Consider the following 20,520-nt stretch of genomic DNA (forward strand, 5'->3'; position numbering starts at 1 on the left):
AAAAAAAAAGAGAATCCAATTGTAGGACACTTAATTGCTGTTGAAGAATTGCTGGCAGAACACAGGCAGGGACCACCTCTTCACGTCTGGTTTTCCAGTTTCCTTTTCTGCTGGATGGAACCAAGATGGCATATTCAAAGGGCTTTGTTTCTAACTTCACCAGCAGTTCTGGGTTTCTGTGAACCTGCTGTTGATTTGACTCTCTCAATGCTCAACAAAGAGAACCTTCTCTGTAAGAACAGCTATTTCTTTTAGAGCCAGACACTGGGATTTTTGTTGTTAAGTAAGGATCAGGGCCAGAGAGGAGAAAGAGAGGAATTCAACTCTCCTGTTTTTCTTCCTACAGATACTCTCAGGCCATGCTTAAATTTCCTTATAATTCCACGTGAAGAACTGGCAAAGAACGTATAAGTATTTGTGACGGTTGATGCCCCTCGGAATACTTGTGTCTGCTACTCGAGGTCAGTCCCCTGGGTTCTGCATGGAATTACACTGACACACTTTTTTTTTTTTTTTTTAACAGATTACAGAAAAAACTTTCCCCTCACTCCCACTGCCCTTGGTATTTGTTTCAATGAATGAGCTAAAGAGGGCCAGTGGAAATGTGTGCGGTGACAATTCAATAGGAACATGGTCACTCCAGGGGGACAAAGGGAGGTAACACAGCTTTGCCTGAATGAATTCACCAATCAAGGGCAGGGCAGAGAAAGGAAGTAAGAGAGCTGGAGAGAGGCAGCAAACCAAAAACCAGAGAAGCAGATCCAAGACGGAGGAGTCTTCCCCACCACCCCTGCCGCCGGGACAGGAGCCCTCAGTGTGTGACCTGTGGGTGGCCTGCGCCGAATCCTGGGCATCATCAGGGAGCTTCTCTAAAGTACAGAGTTCTCAGCCCAATCCCAGACCCATGAGTGACAGCCACTGAGATGGGGCCCCCAGCTGTCCATGTGCACCTGTGACACTAGAACTAGAACTGCTGCCCTCTAGACAAGAGGCCTACACAGAGGTGGTGCTATTGCCCCGTTAAGACACAAAGTCTGTCTTGGGACACCAAGGCTCCCCAGCAACCCCAGACACAGCTGCGGTCAAGGGCCAGTATTGGTTCTGAGGGACATTTTCAAGGGATCTGGCTTTTTCAAAGTTGAAAGCACAGTGAAATCTGGTCCCCCTCAAGGGCAGGGGTACCAGCTGCCCGGAGGGTATTCTGCACCTGCCAGAAAAAGCCCCAGGTGCTCATCCAGGGCAACCTGGACAAGCATGGCCCAGGCATAGGTGGGTTTGGTCAAGAAACTGTTGAGTGATCAGGTGACACAGGTGACAAAATCTAACAATAATAAAGGCCCCCCAAGACGAATTTCTTACATAAGCAGAAGGTAACTCCTGGGCCTACTCTTACCTAGGGAGAAACATTTCCCTCACCAGGGATTTTTGAGCTTTGAATATATCAGATATTAATTGCCTTTGGCAGCATGGCTTTCTGTCCCTTTTTATAAACTGCTTCCATAGGGAAACCTTCAGGTATGATTAGTATTTAAAAAACCCAAATCCTTCCTCTCATCTCCAAAAGAGCATTACAGATATTTGAACATGGGTTTTAAATGGGGATTTTTTTCTTTCTAGCACAAGAATTGACTTTTAATTTGCCCTAAAGCCACCGAAGCAAAAACTGTGATAAAACATTCTGCTTTCCTTTATAACCCCTCAACACACACACATACAAAAAGCATTTGAAGGAAAAAGATATGGCTTTGGACATGAGAGTTAAATGGGTTTCATCTCACAGTGTGGGACACGCAAGTGGGGCCCATGAGACAGGAAGCTTCTAAAACTCCCGTGGGGAATGGAGATAAACTCTAAAGATCCAAGACAGACTTGCCTGTTTCCCCCAAGGAAGACCCTTCAGCAAGAATTTCTATGATCTGCAGTGGAAACAAAGGTGGCAGAGACAGGTACCGTCCCCCTCAGAAGAACAGAGTTGGGCAGAGAGGTCCCAGCTGTGGGGCCCAAAGCATGTCCTTTATGAAGCCTTTATGTTTCCAATACTTTGCCTTCATTTTTCCAATACTTTGCCCAAGGGAGGCTTGTATCTCATTTAGGCCTTTTGCACAATGAAATCAGTGGTAGAGAAATAGGTGGAAGTGTCCCATCCATTCCCAATGGTGGAACCATGTGGAAGTACCTGACATTTTCCACTGGAAGAAATTGGGGTGTTCCAATCCAGAACTCACCCTGGAACAAAGCATCGGCTCCAGCCATGGCTCTGACATCCCTCTCCCAAGCCCCAGGTGTGTCCTTCATTATCTGTCATTCCTTCAGGTTACCTGGGGACCGGTACACCTGGGAGGGATTGGGGGTCAACTTGCAAGGAGCCATATGGAGGTGCATTTTTCTGGAATCCAGAAGATGGGAGGGAGGACACAGTGATGGAGTCTCCTTGTCCTCAAGACACAACTGAGCTTTCACATCTGAGAGTCCTGTTCTGAGGGTGGTGGTGGAGAAGGCATAGCTCCCTTCCTGGGGGCCATTGGGGGTCAGTGCTGCAGCTCCCAGTGCACACGCCTCTGGCTGATCCCCTTTCCCCTGCTTCTTTTTTTTTTTCTGAGGTGGAGTTTTGCTCTTGCTGCCCAGACTGAAGTGCAATGGCACGATCTAGGCTCACTGCAACGTCTGCCTCCCGGGTTCAAGCGATTCTCCTGCCTCAGCCTTCTGAGTAGCTGATGCACAGGCATGCACCACCAAGCCTGGGTAATTTTGTGTTTTTAGTAGAGATGGGGTTTCTCCATGTTGATCAGGCTGGTCTCGAACTCCCGACCTCAGGTAATGTGCCCGCCATGGCCTCTGAAAGTGCTGGGATTACAGGCATGAGCCACTGTGCCTGGCCTTCCACGCCTCTTGCATCTTCCTGCCCCTCCTCCTCCTGTGGCAGATGCAGTTCCACACAGGCTCTGCTGAGCTCCTACAGTCTGCTCAGTTTCGGCGGGGAGTCCTCATCTCAGCTGCTGAGCCTTGGCTCTGACAACCAGCTTCCCTGCTGACAGCCTCTGCTCCCCAACCTTCAGTCCTGGTCTCCTCTGTGATGAGTGAGGAGACAGTCCATCTACAGAAGAAGACAAATGGGGGTGCTGTCTAGGCCCATGTGACAGTGACGGGGCAGGGCATCCTACTTGTCTCAAGGCAAGCCAAAAACTGCAAAGCAGCTCTTTCATCCAGTGCAGTGAGGACAAGGCACCCTTGGCCCCATAGAAGGTGGCTAGCTGGGCCAGCACTTCCTCACAGAAGCCACATCCCCAGGCAGTGACATGTGCACTGTCCACATTGCTTGTACCCTCAATGCAGCATCCTTTGTAGCTGGCCCTCCTGAAGAGCCACGCACACAGCAAAGTGCAAAGGAGCCCACTGTTGGTTTAGCTCTGAAGATCAATCCCTATGTGCCAGGACCAGCCAGTAACAGGCAGGCTTCCCTGGCACCGGTGACCATGAGAGTCCCATGGGTATGAGCCGCAGAGGAGAAGTGAAGGGCACAGCCACCATCCTGACCCTCAGGCAGGCATCATGCAGGGAGGCTGCACTTGGGGCTGGAGGGCCACCATGCAGTGGCTGCTGTGAGCATGACAAGGCCGGGGTGCTGCAGCAGGCCTGCGGGCTCCCGAGGCAGATGCACCTGAGTCACGGCGGCCACAGCCAGCCTGGGTCCCAGGGATCCTGCCTGCTGCCCTTTGCAACCTCAGCAGAGGAGGAAAGAGAAACAAAGGGCAAGACAGGGAGAAGGGAAACAAAGGCAGAAGAGAAAGAATGTCAGGGACAGCAAAGAAAGGAGGTGAGAAGGAGGGAGAGGGAAGGACGTGGGCAGGGAGCTATCTCCTCACCAGGCTTCTGTAGAGGGGCCACTTGGCCGCCCTGGGCTGACCCCACAGGCCCTGCCACCTCAGCCCAGTGTCCCCACTCAGCAGGTCACACACAGCCAAGAAAATACCAGCACAGCAGGGGATCGGACAGAGCACCATGCTCCCTGCATATTTCCCGGCTTTCCTGAGCTCAGGCTACAGACTCTTCCGAAAGGAAACTTGTTTTTTAGAGGGAGAAATTCACTACTTTAATTTCCCTTCTCTCCTAGAATGACAAGGGTGATAGAGGATAGAGGCTGTTAAAGCGACACCTCTGTCTTCATGAGGCTGGCCGCTCTTTCCATATCTCTGGGTCTATTGGCCCCATCTTATCCAAAACAAGCCTCTTGCTCACACTGGCCCAGCAGAATCAATACAGCCGTTGAGGAGGAACACGCAGCAGGTGCCAGCTCTTCGTGTCACGGACACTACGGGAGGCCAGGGACCACACTGGCGTTTTGATTTCTGGTGTCGATGATCTAACAGTTGGTGGGGTTGGGGCGGGGGTGGACAGTTTGATTTTCAGAGTCTAGGTTTTGTTTCTAACTTGGATGGTCAGCATTGAGAAGCAAGATCGAGCCCTATTTTTTGGTTGTTTCAGGAGATTTCAGGATCTCATAAGGCTCCATTTAATCTGGGCAGGACTATGGTCTCTCCTCAGCTTTTGTCTTGATTCTAAAAGAATACAGACCTGTCCTAAAAATAGACAAAGGCGTCCTTCAAAGACTTAGCTCTAAGACCCTCTGTGCTCTACACACCTTCTACACTCTCTGCTACTTCCTAGACTGGCTCTCCTGGCCCCAGTGCCCTCCCAGGCTTGGCAATGATTGGAGAATGACAGGCATCTCATGACACCCGCAGAAGCCTCTTCTTATTGCCTTTTAGAATTGTTGCCATTTGCACATTTGCAAGGGGTGAGCCTCAGGAAGAGGTAGAAGGGAACTTTCCAGTCTGTTCCACTCTTCGATAGCCACTATCCTCAAATGACAGTTGAACATGACAGAGGTGGAGCCGTTGATTCCAACTTCTTTCTTTTGGTGATTCTAACTTTTATATCACTCCATGCCATGCCTGTCCTCCATGTCTATGGAAAATTAAGGTTTGATTTCATACAGGAAACCCTGAACCAAACTCTACTTAACGAAGACATTTGGAAGCCAAGCTGCAGGTCCTAAAAATTTAAGATCACGATGACAAAATTCCCAACTTTTCTGGAGAACTATAAACTGTTAATTCACAGTCCTGAGCCGTGCCTATTCTACCCAAGTTCTGAAAGTCCACGGTGGACCGGCCCAGTCAGCTCTGGCATCCCCAACTCGTGGAAGCCAACGACGAAATAGTGAGGACATTGTAATAATGAGACCCCCAGTCTGGGATGGATTTCTTTGAAATCTACAGCAAAAGATTGCACAGTTATATTAAACTATTCCAACAGTTGTTTTGCAAGAGATGAATCCTGGTTACTTTATGATGAAAGCCTACTGAATGGTCCCAACTGGGAAGCTTAAAGGACAGAAGATATAAACTATTAATAAGGTCAACAGCATCCCTAAATGTACTGGAGCCACATTTCCCCCCAAGGTCCTTAAAGATACATGTTTGGGTGGGTGGGAAAAGGAGGGAAGAAGAAGTTACTTTAAGAAATGTTGGCTGGGCATGGTGGCTCACCATACTTGTAATCCCAGCACTTTGGGAGGCTGAGGCAGGTGGATTATTTGACGTCAGGAGTTAGAGACCAGCCTGACCAAAATGATGCAACTCCGTCTCTACTAAAAATACAAAATTAGCTGGGAGTAGTAGTGGGTGCCTGTAATCTCAGCTACTTGGGAGGCTGAGGCAAGACAATTGCTTGAACCCGGGAGGTGGAAGTTGCAGTGAGCCGAGATGGCACTATGGCATTCCAGCCTGGGCAACAAGAGCGAAGCTCATTTCAAAAAAAAAAAAAAAAAAAAAAAAAAAAAAAAAAAAAAAAAAGAAAAAGAAATGCTAACAGGTGCACTGGTGCAATGGGAGACTCATTCCAAAGGACAGACAGGGTCTCAAGAGGCTGCTGGGTCATAGATGGTTGGCAGAGCTGGGTAGTGACAACACAAACATCGAGACTGAAAGAAACTACTCTAATTTCACATAAATCATTAAAGCGCAGATAATGTTTCCAAGCAAACTGCCATCTATCAAAACAAAGACCAATTCTGCATCACAGCAGCAGAGCAGACTTCAGACTCACCAGCTGACTTGAAATTGCATTAGGTATACCCTCTCAAAAGAGGCCTTGGAAAGATCCTGGAAAATTAGCCAAATGAGAATTCAGAATCACCCAATGGAACTTCAAGGCCATTTGTTCATGGACCTTATCATGGATTGGCCAAGTGGTATCACAGGCCCCCAGAAGATAAAATAGTGAACCCCATGTGAGAGTTACCGAACTGGAGCTGCAGAACCTAAGGACATGTGTTGCCAGAGCAGCAGACTGGTAAGAAATGGAGGCTGAGAAAGAATTGGCAGATTGGTTAAAATCCCCAGTGGGGCAAGGACGGCTAGGACCAGGACTAGTCAAACATGTGTAAAAACAATAATGATACCGTGCAGAGGCTAGCCAGGCCCCCGGAGGAGTGCAGCACAGCCAACATCCAGCCTTCATTCAGAGCAGCCAGCTGCAGAGAGGCCAGGGCAAGTGAAAGCCGTCCAGGGAGATGTCAATCCAAACCACTATCCAGTGCACATGTTTGGAAAGTCCAGCTTGAAAGCCAAGTACAAATGTTCGAGTAGATTTCGGTGGGCGGTGGGGCTCTTGGCCTCTCCCTTGCTGTGCACGAGTCTTGCCGTCTCAGGCACAGACAGCTCAATTCCAAAAATAGCCTCTTATTTCCTTGCCATGTTTCACCCTGATGACAGGCAATTTGATGAATGAATGCTAACTTCTTCACCCAGATGTAGGATGATTCCTGGTGGGCTGCTTCTGGTGGTGGTTTTGGTGGAGAACTATCAATTCCCTGGGAGCACGCCATGGAAGAAGGGGGCAGGAGACACAAAGCAATCTTTTTCTTCCACCTTCCAAAAGATTTACAAGCAGAAAGTCTGCCTGCGGTCACGCCAGAGCACACCACTTTTCTGTTACTATAACATCTACCTGGTTCACGAAGGCCCAGCAACATCTGGCCTTACGGAGAGCCTGAGGGAGAAGAAAACCAGACAGCCTCTTTCTGCAGGTAGCAGGCCATCTCTCTGGAAATCTCTTCTGGGAGAGGAGACTCTTCCTTAGCATGTCCGCTCCCATTAACGGAAGAATAAATAAGGACGAAAGACCCAAAAATATAAAGGAACACTTAAGTCGGCCAGACATGAGCAATTTCCCAGATTGCTTAGAGAACCTTTGAAGAGAATGAGAAGGAGGGAGCATCCTTTGTAGTCATTCTTTCTTGGGGGCCTTTAAATACATGAGGCCAGAGCGATTTCATATGAACACTTTTGCCTTTGTACTGTTGAAAGGGGCAAAGCAAATTTGGAAGTACTGGCTTGGGAGGTGGGTAGTGGGGGAGACCAGGGAAAAACAGAGACACTTGACCTTGTTACCAATTACATCAACATTAATATCCACATTTAATTTAAACTCATCAAATTGAAAAACGTTGAAAAGGACTTGGAAAATAATAATTGGTTGATATTGCTAAAACCAAAATCAGTCACGACATGTTTTCTCAATTTAAAAACATCAGTGTGTGCATTGGGTGGGGGGATGCTGAATAAAATCAAATGAAATTTTAATTTTAAAAAGCAATCAACATTTCAAGAGATGCCTCCATGTCTGAGGTCCCAGTACCAAGCTGACCACAATTCATTAATAAATTGAAGCCTACCATTGGCAGACTTCATCATCATAGCCGGAAGGGAAACACTGAGATTATTAACTCTATTCAGCAGGCCGCCTCTGAAGTGAATAAAGGAAAGCAGACATTTCTTCTTTTTTTAAAAAACCCCAACCCTGACTGTTTCTAGTGGGGAGTACAGGAACACCCATGCTGTGAGCAATGCTTCCAAGAAACACCAGGATGACAAGAAGCAAAATGTCACGTCACACTGGGTGGTGGACCCTCAAGTTCCACATCCAAGTTACCGGTGAAAGAGACAGCTTAGTTAAGTTGGAACCCAAAATGGAGACACTGCTTCCCAAAGAAGAAACAGGTAATTTGGGGAATTGCATTAACTCCGGCCACCAAAAATGACATTTCTCTACAATTACCTGGAAGAATTAATGCATCTTCCAGAATTACTTTACTTCTTTTCCAGGGATTCCAACATATGCCCTGAGAACCTACTTCCTACAATGGTGTATAAATAATCTTCGAGTGATATTATGAGCCAGATTTTGATGCTTTTCATTTAATCCCAGGAAATCTGCAAGGCATTCATCATCCCCATCTTACAGATGAGTAATTGGAAGCTGAAATGGGTTAAATGTGTCCAAAATCACAGGGTAGCAATGAGAAAAACAAGTTCTCTGACTGCAAATCCCACTGCCAGTCTTCACCGTTATGCTTGATTCTCACGCTATTTAAACAGCCAAAGGACCCCAGAACTTGCAAGCACTGGCATTACAGTCAGAAGTGTCTGGGTTTCCATTCGATCCTAACTGCTACGGGACCGGCTGTCGGAAGGGACTATCCACTCCCCTTTCCCTTCCTCTGGGCTTCCACAGGTGGACTTCCATGCCACTTCCTAAAAAGGCAATGGGGAGAACTTTTTATTTTTTTTTGAGATGGAGTCTCACTCTGTCACCCAGGCCGGAGCACAGTGGCCCAATCTCAGCTCACTGCAACCTCTGCCTCCTGGGTTCAAGTGACTCTCCTGCCTCAGCCTCTGGAGGAGCTGGGATTACAGGCAGATGCCACCATGCCCAGCTAATTTTTTGTATTTTTAGTAGAGATGGGGTTTCACCCTGTTAGCCAGGCTGGTCTTAAACTCACAACCTCAAGTGATCTGCCCGCCTCAGCCTCCCAAAGTGTGAGGATTACAGGCATGAGCCACCACACCCACCGGGGAGAACATTTCTGAAGGACCACTCAGCTGACACTCAGGCATAGTAGGGCTAGCTCCTCTCTCCCTCCCTCTGAATGTGTCTGTTCTGAGCAGAATGGGACTCCCTTCATTCCTTAGCTCCAGGGTGGGTACACAGTTCAGGTCTGGCCAATCAGAGCACTCCCCACCCAGCAGTGTACTTCAGGGTCGGGACGCAACCCCAGCCAAGCCAACTGGAGTCGCGCCCTGGATTTCTGCTGAGGAAGGGTTCTGCCTGATGTTGAGGTTGCCAAGGGTAACAAAATCCTGGAGCCACTGGTTGCCTTCCCGGCCATCATATTAGAGATAGTTTTACCAAGAATTCCACCAACAAAGAAAAATAGAAAAACAGAAAAAGAGAGAGATTCCTGATACCATCTGAGGCCATGGATCCAGCCATTCCTAAAGATAGAACCCCTGAACCTCTCCGTTAAGTGAGCCAATGAAATCCATCCGAGAGGGTGTTTGACTTTTCTTCCCTTCCAGCCAAGAGCACTGACAAATACAAGTTCATATTACACAAGTGACCAAGTTTGCTTATACATCATAACTCCCCAGCATAACGCAACTAGGAAAAAAGAATCTAGGTGCTCCCTGGGTTTTGACGGAAATTCAAAAAAGAGTTGGAGAAATCTAACCAAACAGAAAGACGCTTGTGTGGATAAACAGGCAGTCACGATGCCTGCAGCCTGAGTCTTCAGGTAACAAGTGTTCCGCGCTGAGGGCCCTCGGAACCCACACAGACGTTCTGTGACTGTGCAAGGTACCATTATGCATATGACCCCTCCATGCCTTTGGATTTGCTGTGCAGAAGCTGCTCAACATCTGAGACTATGGACACAACTTTTGCTCTCACTGAGACCAAAAAGGCTTCCTGGAAACACAGGCTCCCTGCAAACCCACCTGAAGCACTGGAGACCCGTGCCACATCCTGCGACTGCGTAGAGCGATTACGACTTTGTTGTCGGCGCCGGCCGGAGGCTGACCTGGTGGTGCGCACGTGGACTTCACTCACTTTGAAGAAAGCCACCATGAAGGGCTGCTTGTCATAAGGGCCGTCTCTGCCCACCAGGCCGGCGGCCCGGGGGTGGATGTGGACTCCTTTAATGCAAATCAAAGCATGCGCCTCTTTATTCTGCGGAAACTTATTCCCGTAGCTACAACAGTTAAGGGATACTTCCTAGTTTCCCAAGTGCTCATAATTAAGAACGAGTGTGAAGAAGAACATCATGCATCCCCAAACCTTGGCTGGCACCCTTGGGATGGCACCTTTTGGCAGAATCAAAGCACTCCTTTCCAAGTTCCAGAATCACGTGAAGGAGTGGCGTGAACTCCTGGGGGCTCCTGTTTCTGCTAGACTATGAATCTGCAGTTACTCTGTCCTCCCTGGGGGACAGATCGGCAGTAGGGACCTCAAGCTGCTGGCTCTGATGCTGCAGGAGGAGAGGGTACTGCAAACCTGCTTACCCGTCAGGATTTAAACAGATGCGCCTGCCTCTCTCTCACTCACGGCATCCCCACAACCTGCCTCTGACTGGGAAAGCCGTCCTTCCACCTCCACACTCCTGAAAATATTACCACCCTCCTGTCTGTCTCTAAGTGGCCCAAGTCTGTTTTCAATGCCTCTCTAGGAGGCCTCTGGGAAAGGTTTTGGTTCTCAGTGTAAGTCATGGGGGAGCAGTAAATGAGGCCATCCTGAAGCTGAGGACTTGACTGTAGCCCACGGTTCTATCACAACTGCTGTAAGGGAAACGCGTGAAACTGACTCCTTGCTGGACGTTGGAGGCTTGTTGGATGGTAACTTACCATCCTGCGTCACCACACTCAGTTGAAGCCCCATGTTATGCTGTGGGGTCACAACCCACAGATTGCTAGTGGCCGTGATGTCAAATTCCAGCCAGCCTTCTTCTGAGGCCCACACGACACGGGTGTCCAACAGAAACAGGTCAGAGTCTCTGAAAGAAAGAAAAAATGGCCCAGTGAGTAGTGCACTGCTCGAAGCTCTTTCCCACTCTGTCCTGTCTCAGTGTCAAGATAAAAGATGCCCGAGTGAGATCACATCCACCTGTGAGGCACATGCACAGTGACCTGCCATGGCTCTGAGAGGCATGGTACCACTCAGGACACAGGCATGACACAATTAGAAGAGACAGGAACGCCTGATAAGGCGCTTCACAGAAATCAGCTTTCACCTGGACACGGGCAGACCCTCTCAACTTTACCCAAAATCTTGCCAGTGCTGCTCACGACAGATCTTTTTGGAATTACAATAAATTACAAATAAATGGGTTTTCTTAAATTGTTACTTTTTTTTATTGATTTGAGACTGGGTCTCACTCTGTCACCTAGGCTGCAGTGCAGTGGTGCTTAAATTTTAATAATTCTTCTATTATCATATTTTAAGAATTTATTTATGATACTGTTAGTGAATTGCTTACTTTATGGCTAATAAGCTCTAGAAACAGGGAAAGCAGGAGGCGGTGAGAAACAGGATTAAGAAAAGATACAAATCAGGATCCGTATGAGCATTTACAAATTGGGCTTTGCTCGTTTTTTAAAAACATAAATAAATAAATAAAAACTGGGACTGAAAATCTTCACGTTTGATTCTGTGAAATGAGGAGAAACAAGAAGCCACATCACATGCCCGAGTAATCATCTACTGTTTTAATTAAGGCTCTGAATGGTCTGCAGTGAGTACCCAGTTCATCCTCACACGGACTGTGTAGCTGGGGGTAGACGCTGAGTGATTTTAAAGTTCATCCTAGCACAGCTGTGAGCTACGGCTGGGGTTCTTTGGGGCAAAGTCATAGACTCCACTCCTTCCATTAGGCCCCACAGGGATGACTGACATTTTTCACAGTTTTTAACTAACATAATCCTAGAGACTGTGGGATGATGGTGTGAGGGTCTCCTGTCCCCCTGCATTTTATGATAGGTCAGTGTTAGGGGATGGTCACTTTTGTGCTTTAGGGACAATCTGAATCTGTGTATCCATCCCGTGACCACTAGAATGAGATGCCTGGGATTCCCAAGACAGGGAGGGTTATATTTTGGCCATGGAAAGACTCGAAGCTCCTGGTATTGGAACTATTTTGCTGCAATATCTTACAGAGATAGAAAAATGACTAAAATTAAGCACTAAGTTTAAGATGAGCATACATTTAAGTAAGTTACAAAGTGCCTTCATCTACTATCTCTTTGCTTGGTCCTTATACCAATCCTAAAAGCTAGGCAGAATGTCACTGTCTCCACCTTACAGCTGGGGAACCTGAGACTCAGACATGAAACTACGGTCATGTGGTCAAGATCTCAAGCTAGTAAGTGAAAGAACAGGACTTAGTTCCCCGTGGATTCAAAGAGCTTTCCATCATAACATACTGTCCCATTAAGATTATTACCAAAGACGACCTGTGATGAATGAATGAACTTCATCTCTAATCCATCAAGTACGTAGGAGGCCAGTGAAACATCAAGTTAAAATGGTTCGATTTCTCAGAGGAGGAGTGAACAGTTTCTCCTGCCTCCATGGCCACTTAGAGGGAGAAGGGAACTCTATTGCCGTCTTTTCCAAGTATAAACAGTAGGCACAGCTAAAAGTCGTTTACTCAGCTGCTTAACAGAGTCTGCGGGAGACCACGTTCTGGCCTGCCCTGTTGAAAGCTCTCTCCGATGTGGATGCGTCACACCCCCTGTTGACAAATTACCCCCCATCACTGAGGTAACAACTGTGAGCAGGCAGACGGAGGTGGGGGGGCTGGGGGCTGGGGGGGTGGTCCGTGGAAAACAGAGCAGAGATTGGAAGGCCAAGGCTTTGAAGTTCAGATGTAAGAAGACATCAGTTCTGTTCTGGAAGGTCACAGAAGACCCTTATCCAGCAATAACACAGACAGTACAGACACACTGTGGGAAAGTAGCCCCAGTTCCAGAGGAAGCACAGCACACGTGGGTGTCACAGGCAGAATGTGGCTGGCACTCTCCAGCATCAAGACCCAGTGGGACTCTCAGGGGTAAGGCTGCCCTCGAGTCAGGGCCCAAGAGTGCATGGAGCTACTGCTGAGTTCCCTCTGATGACTACATTAGGCACCTACATTTTAAGGATTTATAATAAGCACACAGAGAAATACAGTTCAAAGCATGAGTGTTGCATAGCTGGTGGAATGACTAGAATGAACTTTTATTTTTAAAGAGCAGGCTTTGTGATAAAGAAAATGGCGGCCTCGTCCAAGAGAAAGTGGGGAAAGAGACAGACGCACATCATCCAAGAAGGAGGAGGAAAACAGAGAAGAGCAGAAAGAGAAGGAATGAATGAAAGAGGGAGAACATGAAATCAAAAGTTAAACTCGGGGCAAAGGCGGAAGATGAGGATGACCCGTCATGACATGAGGCAATTATATCTACGGGGTCAGTGTGGATTCGTGGATGTGGGAAGCCCAGTTTCCATCCCGACTCTGCTACCGAGTCACTTTGGGGCCCATGGATTTGCATTGTTCTGTGGCACAGTTTTCTAATTGTATACTGAGAATACTGCCTGTTCTTACTTCTTAAGACGCCTGTGAGGTCAACAAGTGCAATCTAGCGGCTGTGCCTTGAAAGATGAACGCTCTCTGTGGTCCTATGGCAGCGAGGCAGGCTTGGACTTCGATGTTTAGATCTACGATGCTTGAGGTCTTTAGAAAGGAAGTGACGCAGAGCATGGACTTCAGATAACTGGACCAAGTGGAATAGAGGAACAGGGAATACTGATTGTGTCAACAGCCTTTATCCTCAGCACAGCCAGAAAAGGCAGGACCTAGGACGTCCCTTCTACAGCTGAGCTCCAGAGAGGGTCTCAAGGTCACATGGCTAAATGGGGCAAATGGAATTTCATCAGAGCCCAGGCCCTTAGCTGTCATGTATCTTAAAAGTAGAATCATGAAGCAGACAGAGCACAGCCTGAAGGTACTGTATGAGGGCTCAGAATAATGTAAGGGACCGAAATCTACCACATACAAATGCTAAAGTCAGCTGGATACAGAAAATATGGTAAGATACACAGGGCAGGCACAGGTTAAAAATCACCAGTTGGGAAGGCGGATGTGGTGGCTCATGCCTATAATGCTAGAACTTTGGGACGCTGAGGTGGGAAGATTGCCGGAGACCAGGAATTTGAGACCAGCCTGGCAACATGGCGAAACCTTGTCTCTACAGAAAATACAAAAATTTGCCAAGCATGGTACTGCACTGCTGTAGTCGCAACTACTTGGGAAGCTGAGGCGAGAGGATCACCTGAGTCCAGGCAGGTGGAGGCTGCAGTGAGTCACGACTGTACCTCTGAACTCCAGCTGAGGTGGCAGAATGAGACCCTGTCTCTGAATGGATGGTTGGATGGATGGACAGACAGATACATAGATAAAAACATCACCAGTGGGCCTCCCCCATCAGGGTCAGGTAGGAATGAGAGGTGCGTGCAGGAAAATGCCTGCGATGTCTGGTGTTGATTGTAGATGGTGACACTGTGGTGGAGCCCCGCTGACCCTCCCCATCTTACCCTGCTCCTCCTTGCAAGCAGAATGCTCTATGTGTCCAGCATGACAACATCACTCACGTGTTCACACCATCAGGGAGAGGAACTTGAAAAAGGAATGAAGTTTTAAGGTACAACTTCATGGGTTCACCATCAAAGCTCCCAATAACTCAGATATTGAAGAGATACTATTGACGGTAAATCACTAAAACAGTTCTGGTCTGACCGGCATCAACTGACGTTTCCTTGGAGATACACGGCCTTCCTAGTCTGCAGACTGTAAAAGTATAGCCTCGAAGACGATGCATCTGATTTTGCCAGGTGAAAAATAAGCTTGCCCTTCTAAATCTCAATTGGGCAGAGTTGAGAAGAGATGCTCTCACCCAAAATGTGTGTCACGGATAGATAAAGAATCCTAGAGACTGGCCAAAATCATCACCATGCCTAGATTATTTGAACCTTCCTACTGAGGTGACATACTCTTAAGGTGGCAAGCCATGAAAGAAAATCTCAAAACAAGGGAAGATAATTTTGAATGCAGTTATTGACTATTTTGTTCTCAACTAACTCAGGCCCTACATTTGCATGGTGAATATGCTTCCGATCTTCAAGGCGGTAACAGTGTTACTCTTTTCCGGGTAATTCCAGCCCCAGAGCAAGACATTTCTCATATTGTGGTCATCCTGGGCAAATGAGGTTCTTAACAAATTAATGCACCTAATAAGAGATTTCTGGACAATTTCAAAAATTCACTCTGCCATTAGAGTTGACGAGTCAGAAAGCCACTCACAAAGACAACCTCTATCCAGTCCTTTAGCTGTGGGGGGTGGGAGAGGAAGGAGGCGTCCCCCTACCATCGCCATGGCCCAAATTCTGGTCTGCTGTTTCAGATGAATAAATGAATGAATGAATGAATGAATAAAAAAGATCACCAGTGGGCCTCCCCCATCAGGGTCAGCTAGGAATGAGAGGTGTGTGCAGGAAAGTGCCTGCGAGTATTGGTGTTTGTGAGCAAGATTTATTCCTGCGTGTCCCTCCTATCACACAGTCTCCAACACACAGGCTCACATCAGTGATACGCCATTGGGCCGAGAGGCAGAGAGCACCATTGGCAAAACACAGCAGGCTTTTCTCTCCTTTGCCCTCAGAAAAGGGCAGGAAACGCTTGAACTCCTGGTGGACAGGCTTTGACCCCTTCCTGACAAATCACACACCCATCAAGGACACAATGCCCAGGTCAAAGTACAACAGTGTTTACTACTAACCATTTTGCTAGAAAAATGCTCTCAATAAAGTGGCATTTATATATACAAAATAAGCAGATTTATGAAGTACTCAATAAGCTGACCCTGAGGTCTTTTGTTTATTTCTTCATCACACATTCCTCTGCATTTGTGCATCTGGACTTGATGTTAAATTAAGATACAAAAAAAACATTCACTCACTGAGGAACTGACTTTCTGCAATAAGGAAAAGTCAATTTTCCAACAGAATGAAAGTAAAAAAAAATCTATTTCCATTTTAGAAAATTAAGGAGTCAAGCCCGTGCTTTTCACTTTTTCCTTATGTAAGAGACAGTATGGATTATGTTTAAACTTTTACCATTAGAAAGATAGAAAAGGCATCACACAGTTGAGTTCTACAAACAAGGGTAAACTGCTGCATACATGACACATACAAATTTGGGTAACAAAGATGAATGAACATTATTATTATATATTTGGTTACACTTACTTTTTTTTTTACACTCTTTGGTATTACCCAATGGCTAGCAGGATATGAAGAGAAGTTTCAAATGTCAAAGGTACCTTGATTCTGCAGGGGCTATTTCATGTTTAACAAACCAATATAAATCACTTTGCTGTTAGAATGTTAACATAGCAAACCTTCACATGGTGTTTACTACGTGACTGTTCTAAGTGTACTTGCATACATTAATGCCTCATAACAATTGTAAGAGGTAAATACTATTAATGCTGTTACAGGTTTACAGATGAAGAAACTGAGGTACAAAGAGATTAAGTGGGCTGGGCATGTGGCTCATGCCTGTAATCCTAGCACTCTGGGAAGCTGAAGCAGGCAGATCACTTGAGCCCAGGGATTCGAGACCATCCAGGGCAACATAACAATATCCTGTCTCTACAAAAAACACAAGAAATTAGCTGGGGATGAGCTGAGGTGGGAGGATCGCTTGAGCCTGGGAGGTGCAGGCTGCAGTGAGCTGAGATTGTGTCACTGCACCCAGCTTGAGTGACAGGGTAAAACCCAACCTTAAAAAAAAAAAAAAAAAAAAAAAAAAAGAGAGAGAGAGAGAGAGAGAGATTGAGATTAAGCAGCTTGAATGTGGTCACACAGCCAGCAAGGCCAGAGCTGGAAAATGAACCCAGGCAGTCTGGCTCACATGTTGTACATGCTCTTTTACCAGTGGCTGTCAAGTGTAGCCTGCATCAGAATCCCCTGGGGGTTTGTTAACACATGGATTGCTGCCCCTCACCCCTGGGGCTTCTGACTCAGTAAGCCTGGGGAGGGGCCTGAGAATCTGTATTTCTAACAGGTTCCCCCGCGATGCTGATGCTGCTGGTCTAAGAACCACACTTTGTGAGCCAAGGACCTAAAGCCAGACTACCTCTCCATGAAATGCGAGCAGTGCTACCTGTGCCTGTTTTGTGAACTTAGGGTTGAAAGCTATCTGCTTTCAAGATTTCTTGCTCCTCCCCCTAAAACAGTGCAAACCAAATGTAGGCTGCTCCACAAGTCAATGTGTCTTATGGATTGGCTTAACCCTCAGGGAGTCACTGAATTAGGCTAATAAACAGAATTGCAGGTAAGATCAAGTCCAAGTATCAGTGTTATTGGAAGTCTTGGTTCTGTATGTCCAAAGCAGGGTAAGAGGAGAAAGAGGATGTTAACTTTATACAAATTCATGGCTATCCAGTCGTTTCTCTTTGGCCACATAAACACAACAAAGCTTCCATACAGTGGGGTATACTCTAACCTTCACTAGTGATCAAGTGCAGAGTTCGCCACTTGTTATTTTTAATTAACTTACTTATTATTTATTTTTTGAGAGGGAGTCTTGCTCTGTCACCTAGGCTGGAATGCAGTGGCATGACCTTGGCTCACTGCAACCTGTGCCTCCTGGGTTCAAGTGATTCTCTTGCCTCAGCCTCCTGAGTAGCTGAAATTACAGGCACATGCCACTATGCCCAGCTAATTTTTATATTTTAGTAGAGACGGGGTTTCAACAGTCAGCCAGGCTAGTCTTGAACTCCTTACCTCAAATGACCTGCCTGCCTCAGCCTCCCAAAGTGCTGGGATTACGAGTGTGAGCCACCACGCCCAACCTTGGCTATCTTTTAAACATGTTACATGAAAATCTTACATGTTTTGGTTCTCATCACCAACCCTACATTTCCACATTCCTGTCCAAGGTGGGGAAATGAAATAGTAAAAGTGCTATTGATTAATCTTTTTTAAAAAAGTTGTTTTACAAAGTAATCTTTTTTTAAAGTTTTTTTTTTTTTAGTTTTTATGGGTACACAGTAGGTGTAACTATTCATGGGGCTACAAAGTAATCTTAACCACTGGCATGGCCTGCCTCCCACAAAGCTGGACAGCCTCATATGGAGATGCACGTAACCAAAGCCACCAGTTTCTAAGCACGAATGATAAACATATAAGGCATAGTTTCCAGAAATAAAAGCCTGTTTTCTCTTGTCTTTGCATTTACCAAGAAGATAAGCTGTTTCCAAAGAACAGCGCCTCCTGCCCATCACCTACTGACTCTCCCCGCCAGCATAAAATGTTTTAGCATTGTTTTGAGAGTATATGATTCTTTATGATAACTTTAATTCCTCTCTGAAACATTCTCTTCTATCCTGTGCCTTACAAAGAACAAAACACAGGCTGAGAAACAAGGTCTGATAGCTCCTAGAGCAGTTTTTTTTTTTTTTCAAGTAGATTGTTCTAGGTATAAGGCATATGCCCTTGACTATGAAGATGAAACTAACCAGTTACATAACCTGAACCATGGGTCACTTGTATTATCCCATTTTCAAGGGCAAAGGAACAAATAGTGAAAAGCTCACTGCTTGCCTGAGGCCCACACAGAAGGAGCCAGAGATTATCAAGTCAGCAGTAAGATTTCAGGAGTCCCTGAGGATCATACCTGTGAAAGCCAGACCCAGAAAGAGAAAAAGGTGTGGTTGGGCACGGGGATAAAAGGCTTTGGTTTCCTTCTGCCCAAACTATAATAGTGTTCTCCCATCCTGGCTTTCTCAAATTTGCCCTTCTCTTCAAAAAAGAAACCCGTCTCAGGTATCTAAAAGGGTAACTTTTATCTTCATCTCAGCGGGCAACATTGAAAATCCAACAGATTTTACAGAGCAATCAGTCCATAGGTAATGCTCTTCTAAAGAAACCACTCTCCTCCACCCTGGAACTGGATCAGCTACTAGGTCCTGATCTTGTTTCCAGGACTACGCCATTTCATTACTGAACCAAATGTCAACATTTGTAGGGATGCATTAAAAAGATTTCCGAATGAAAATGATAAAACATACTATACTTCAAAGACTTAAGCTTCTGGTCATGATGTATCAAACTAAAAACTGGATTAACAAAAAAACCAAACTTGTTTGAAGTCCTCTTAGAGCAACCAAGCAAGGCAACGCTAGATGGGTCATGACCTCAGGGAGAAAGAAAATGCATGAAGGTGAGCCTTGTGTTTGCTGCTGCCTTTTCCTTTCAGGGCATGTGATATTTTCTAGTATGAGGCACAGACACCAAACAGAAATTGGTAGCAGCCTAGAGCTTTACACAGTATCACTGGCTGGGGAGAAAATCAAAATTCAAGGCAGCTAGTGTGTGAGAAGAGCTAAAGCCCACCCCCCCACCACCACCAAAAAAAGGGAGCTTCATGGAAATGAGCTCATAAAAGTGATCTCATAGAAGCCTGGTCACTTCTATGTAGTCCCTTTCCTCTAGGACTTTGGCTCTTCAAGTCCTGGCCTCCTTGAGCTCCAACATTTCCATTTGAGGTATTTGCCAGATATTATGCTGTGTTTACATGGGATGAGGAGTTGAGAAAACAAGCAGAAAGAAACTGTGTAAAGACTCAAGAGCAAAGCAGAGGTTTTAGCAGTCTCACAGTGCTGGGGAGCTAAAAAATTGAGTGCAGAGTCCACCAAGGAAGAGGGGCTCTTGTAAACATTCCAGACTTTTATGTTTTTGGGAATTTTTTTTTTTTTTTTTTGGAGACAGAGTCTTACTCTGTCACCAGGCGCCAGGCTGGAGTGCAGTGGCACCATCTCAGCTCACTGCAACCCCTGCCTCCTGGGTTCGAGCAATTCTCCTGCCTCAGCCTCCCAAGTAGCTGGGACTACAGGCACATGCCACCATGCCCAGCTAATTTTTGTATTTTTTTTAGTAGAGTTGGGATTTCACCATGTTGGCCAGGATGGTCTTGATCTCTTGACCTCATTATCTGCCCACCTCAGCCTCCCAAAGTGCTGGGATTACAGGCCTGAGCCACTGCGCCCAGCCACTTTTATGTTATTCTTAAAAGATTTTTTAAATTAAAAAAAAGTTTTTTGAGACAAGTTCTTGCTTTGTTGCCTAGGCTGGAGTGCAGTGGTGCAATTGTAGCTCACTGAAGCCTTGACTTTACAGGATCAAGCAATCCTCCCACCTCAGTCTCCTGATACTAAAGGCACAAGCCACCACACCTGGCTAATTTGTTTTATTTTTTTAGAGACAGGGTCTCATTATGTTTCCCAGGCTGATCTTGAACTCCTGGGCTCGGTAAATCATCCCACCTCGGCCTCCCAAAGTGCTGAATTACAGATGTGAGCCAGTGTGCCCAGCATCCTAGACTTAACAGCTGAAGAGCTAAACTCTAGGAGAAAGGAAAACCAGAAACAGATAAGCCTTGATATATCCTTAGACCCTGCCTAAACTGGAACAAAAAGAAAAAAGGTGATTTTGTCTGTCTTACAGTAGAACATTGAATCTAGTCTGGAAGGAGATAACAGTATCTATAACTTTTTTCTTAAATAATGTCCAGAATTTCATAAATAG

At 46.3% G+C, this 20,520-nt stretch overlaps 1 protein-coding gene across 1 annotated transcript in view; it reads right to left on the reverse strand.

Moving 5' to 3' along the window:
• The window catches only part of BMP6 (bone morphogenetic protein 6), a 163,675-nt gene that overhangs the window by 9,330 nt on the left and 133,825 nt on the right, over positions 1-20,520 (reverse strand). The window contains exons 3-4 of the mRNA XM_017526736.2: positions 10,743-10,891; positions 9,840-10,037 (exon numbers count right to left, since the gene is read on the reverse strand). Of these exons, the coding sequence (XP_017382225.1) occupies positions 9,840-10,037; positions 10,743-10,891 (347 nt within the window). The remainder of the gene's footprint in view (positions 1-9,839; positions 10,038-10,742; positions 10,892-20,520) is intronic.

Source organism: Cebus imitator, unplaced genomic scaffold (assembly GCF_001604975.1).
Source record: "Cebus imitator isolate Cc_AM_T3 unplaced genomic scaffold, Cebus_imitator-1.0 Scaffold43, whole genome shotgun sequence".
NCBI classification, from domain to species: Eukaryota; Metazoa; Chordata; class Mammalia; order Primates; family Cebidae; genus Cebus; species Cebus imitator.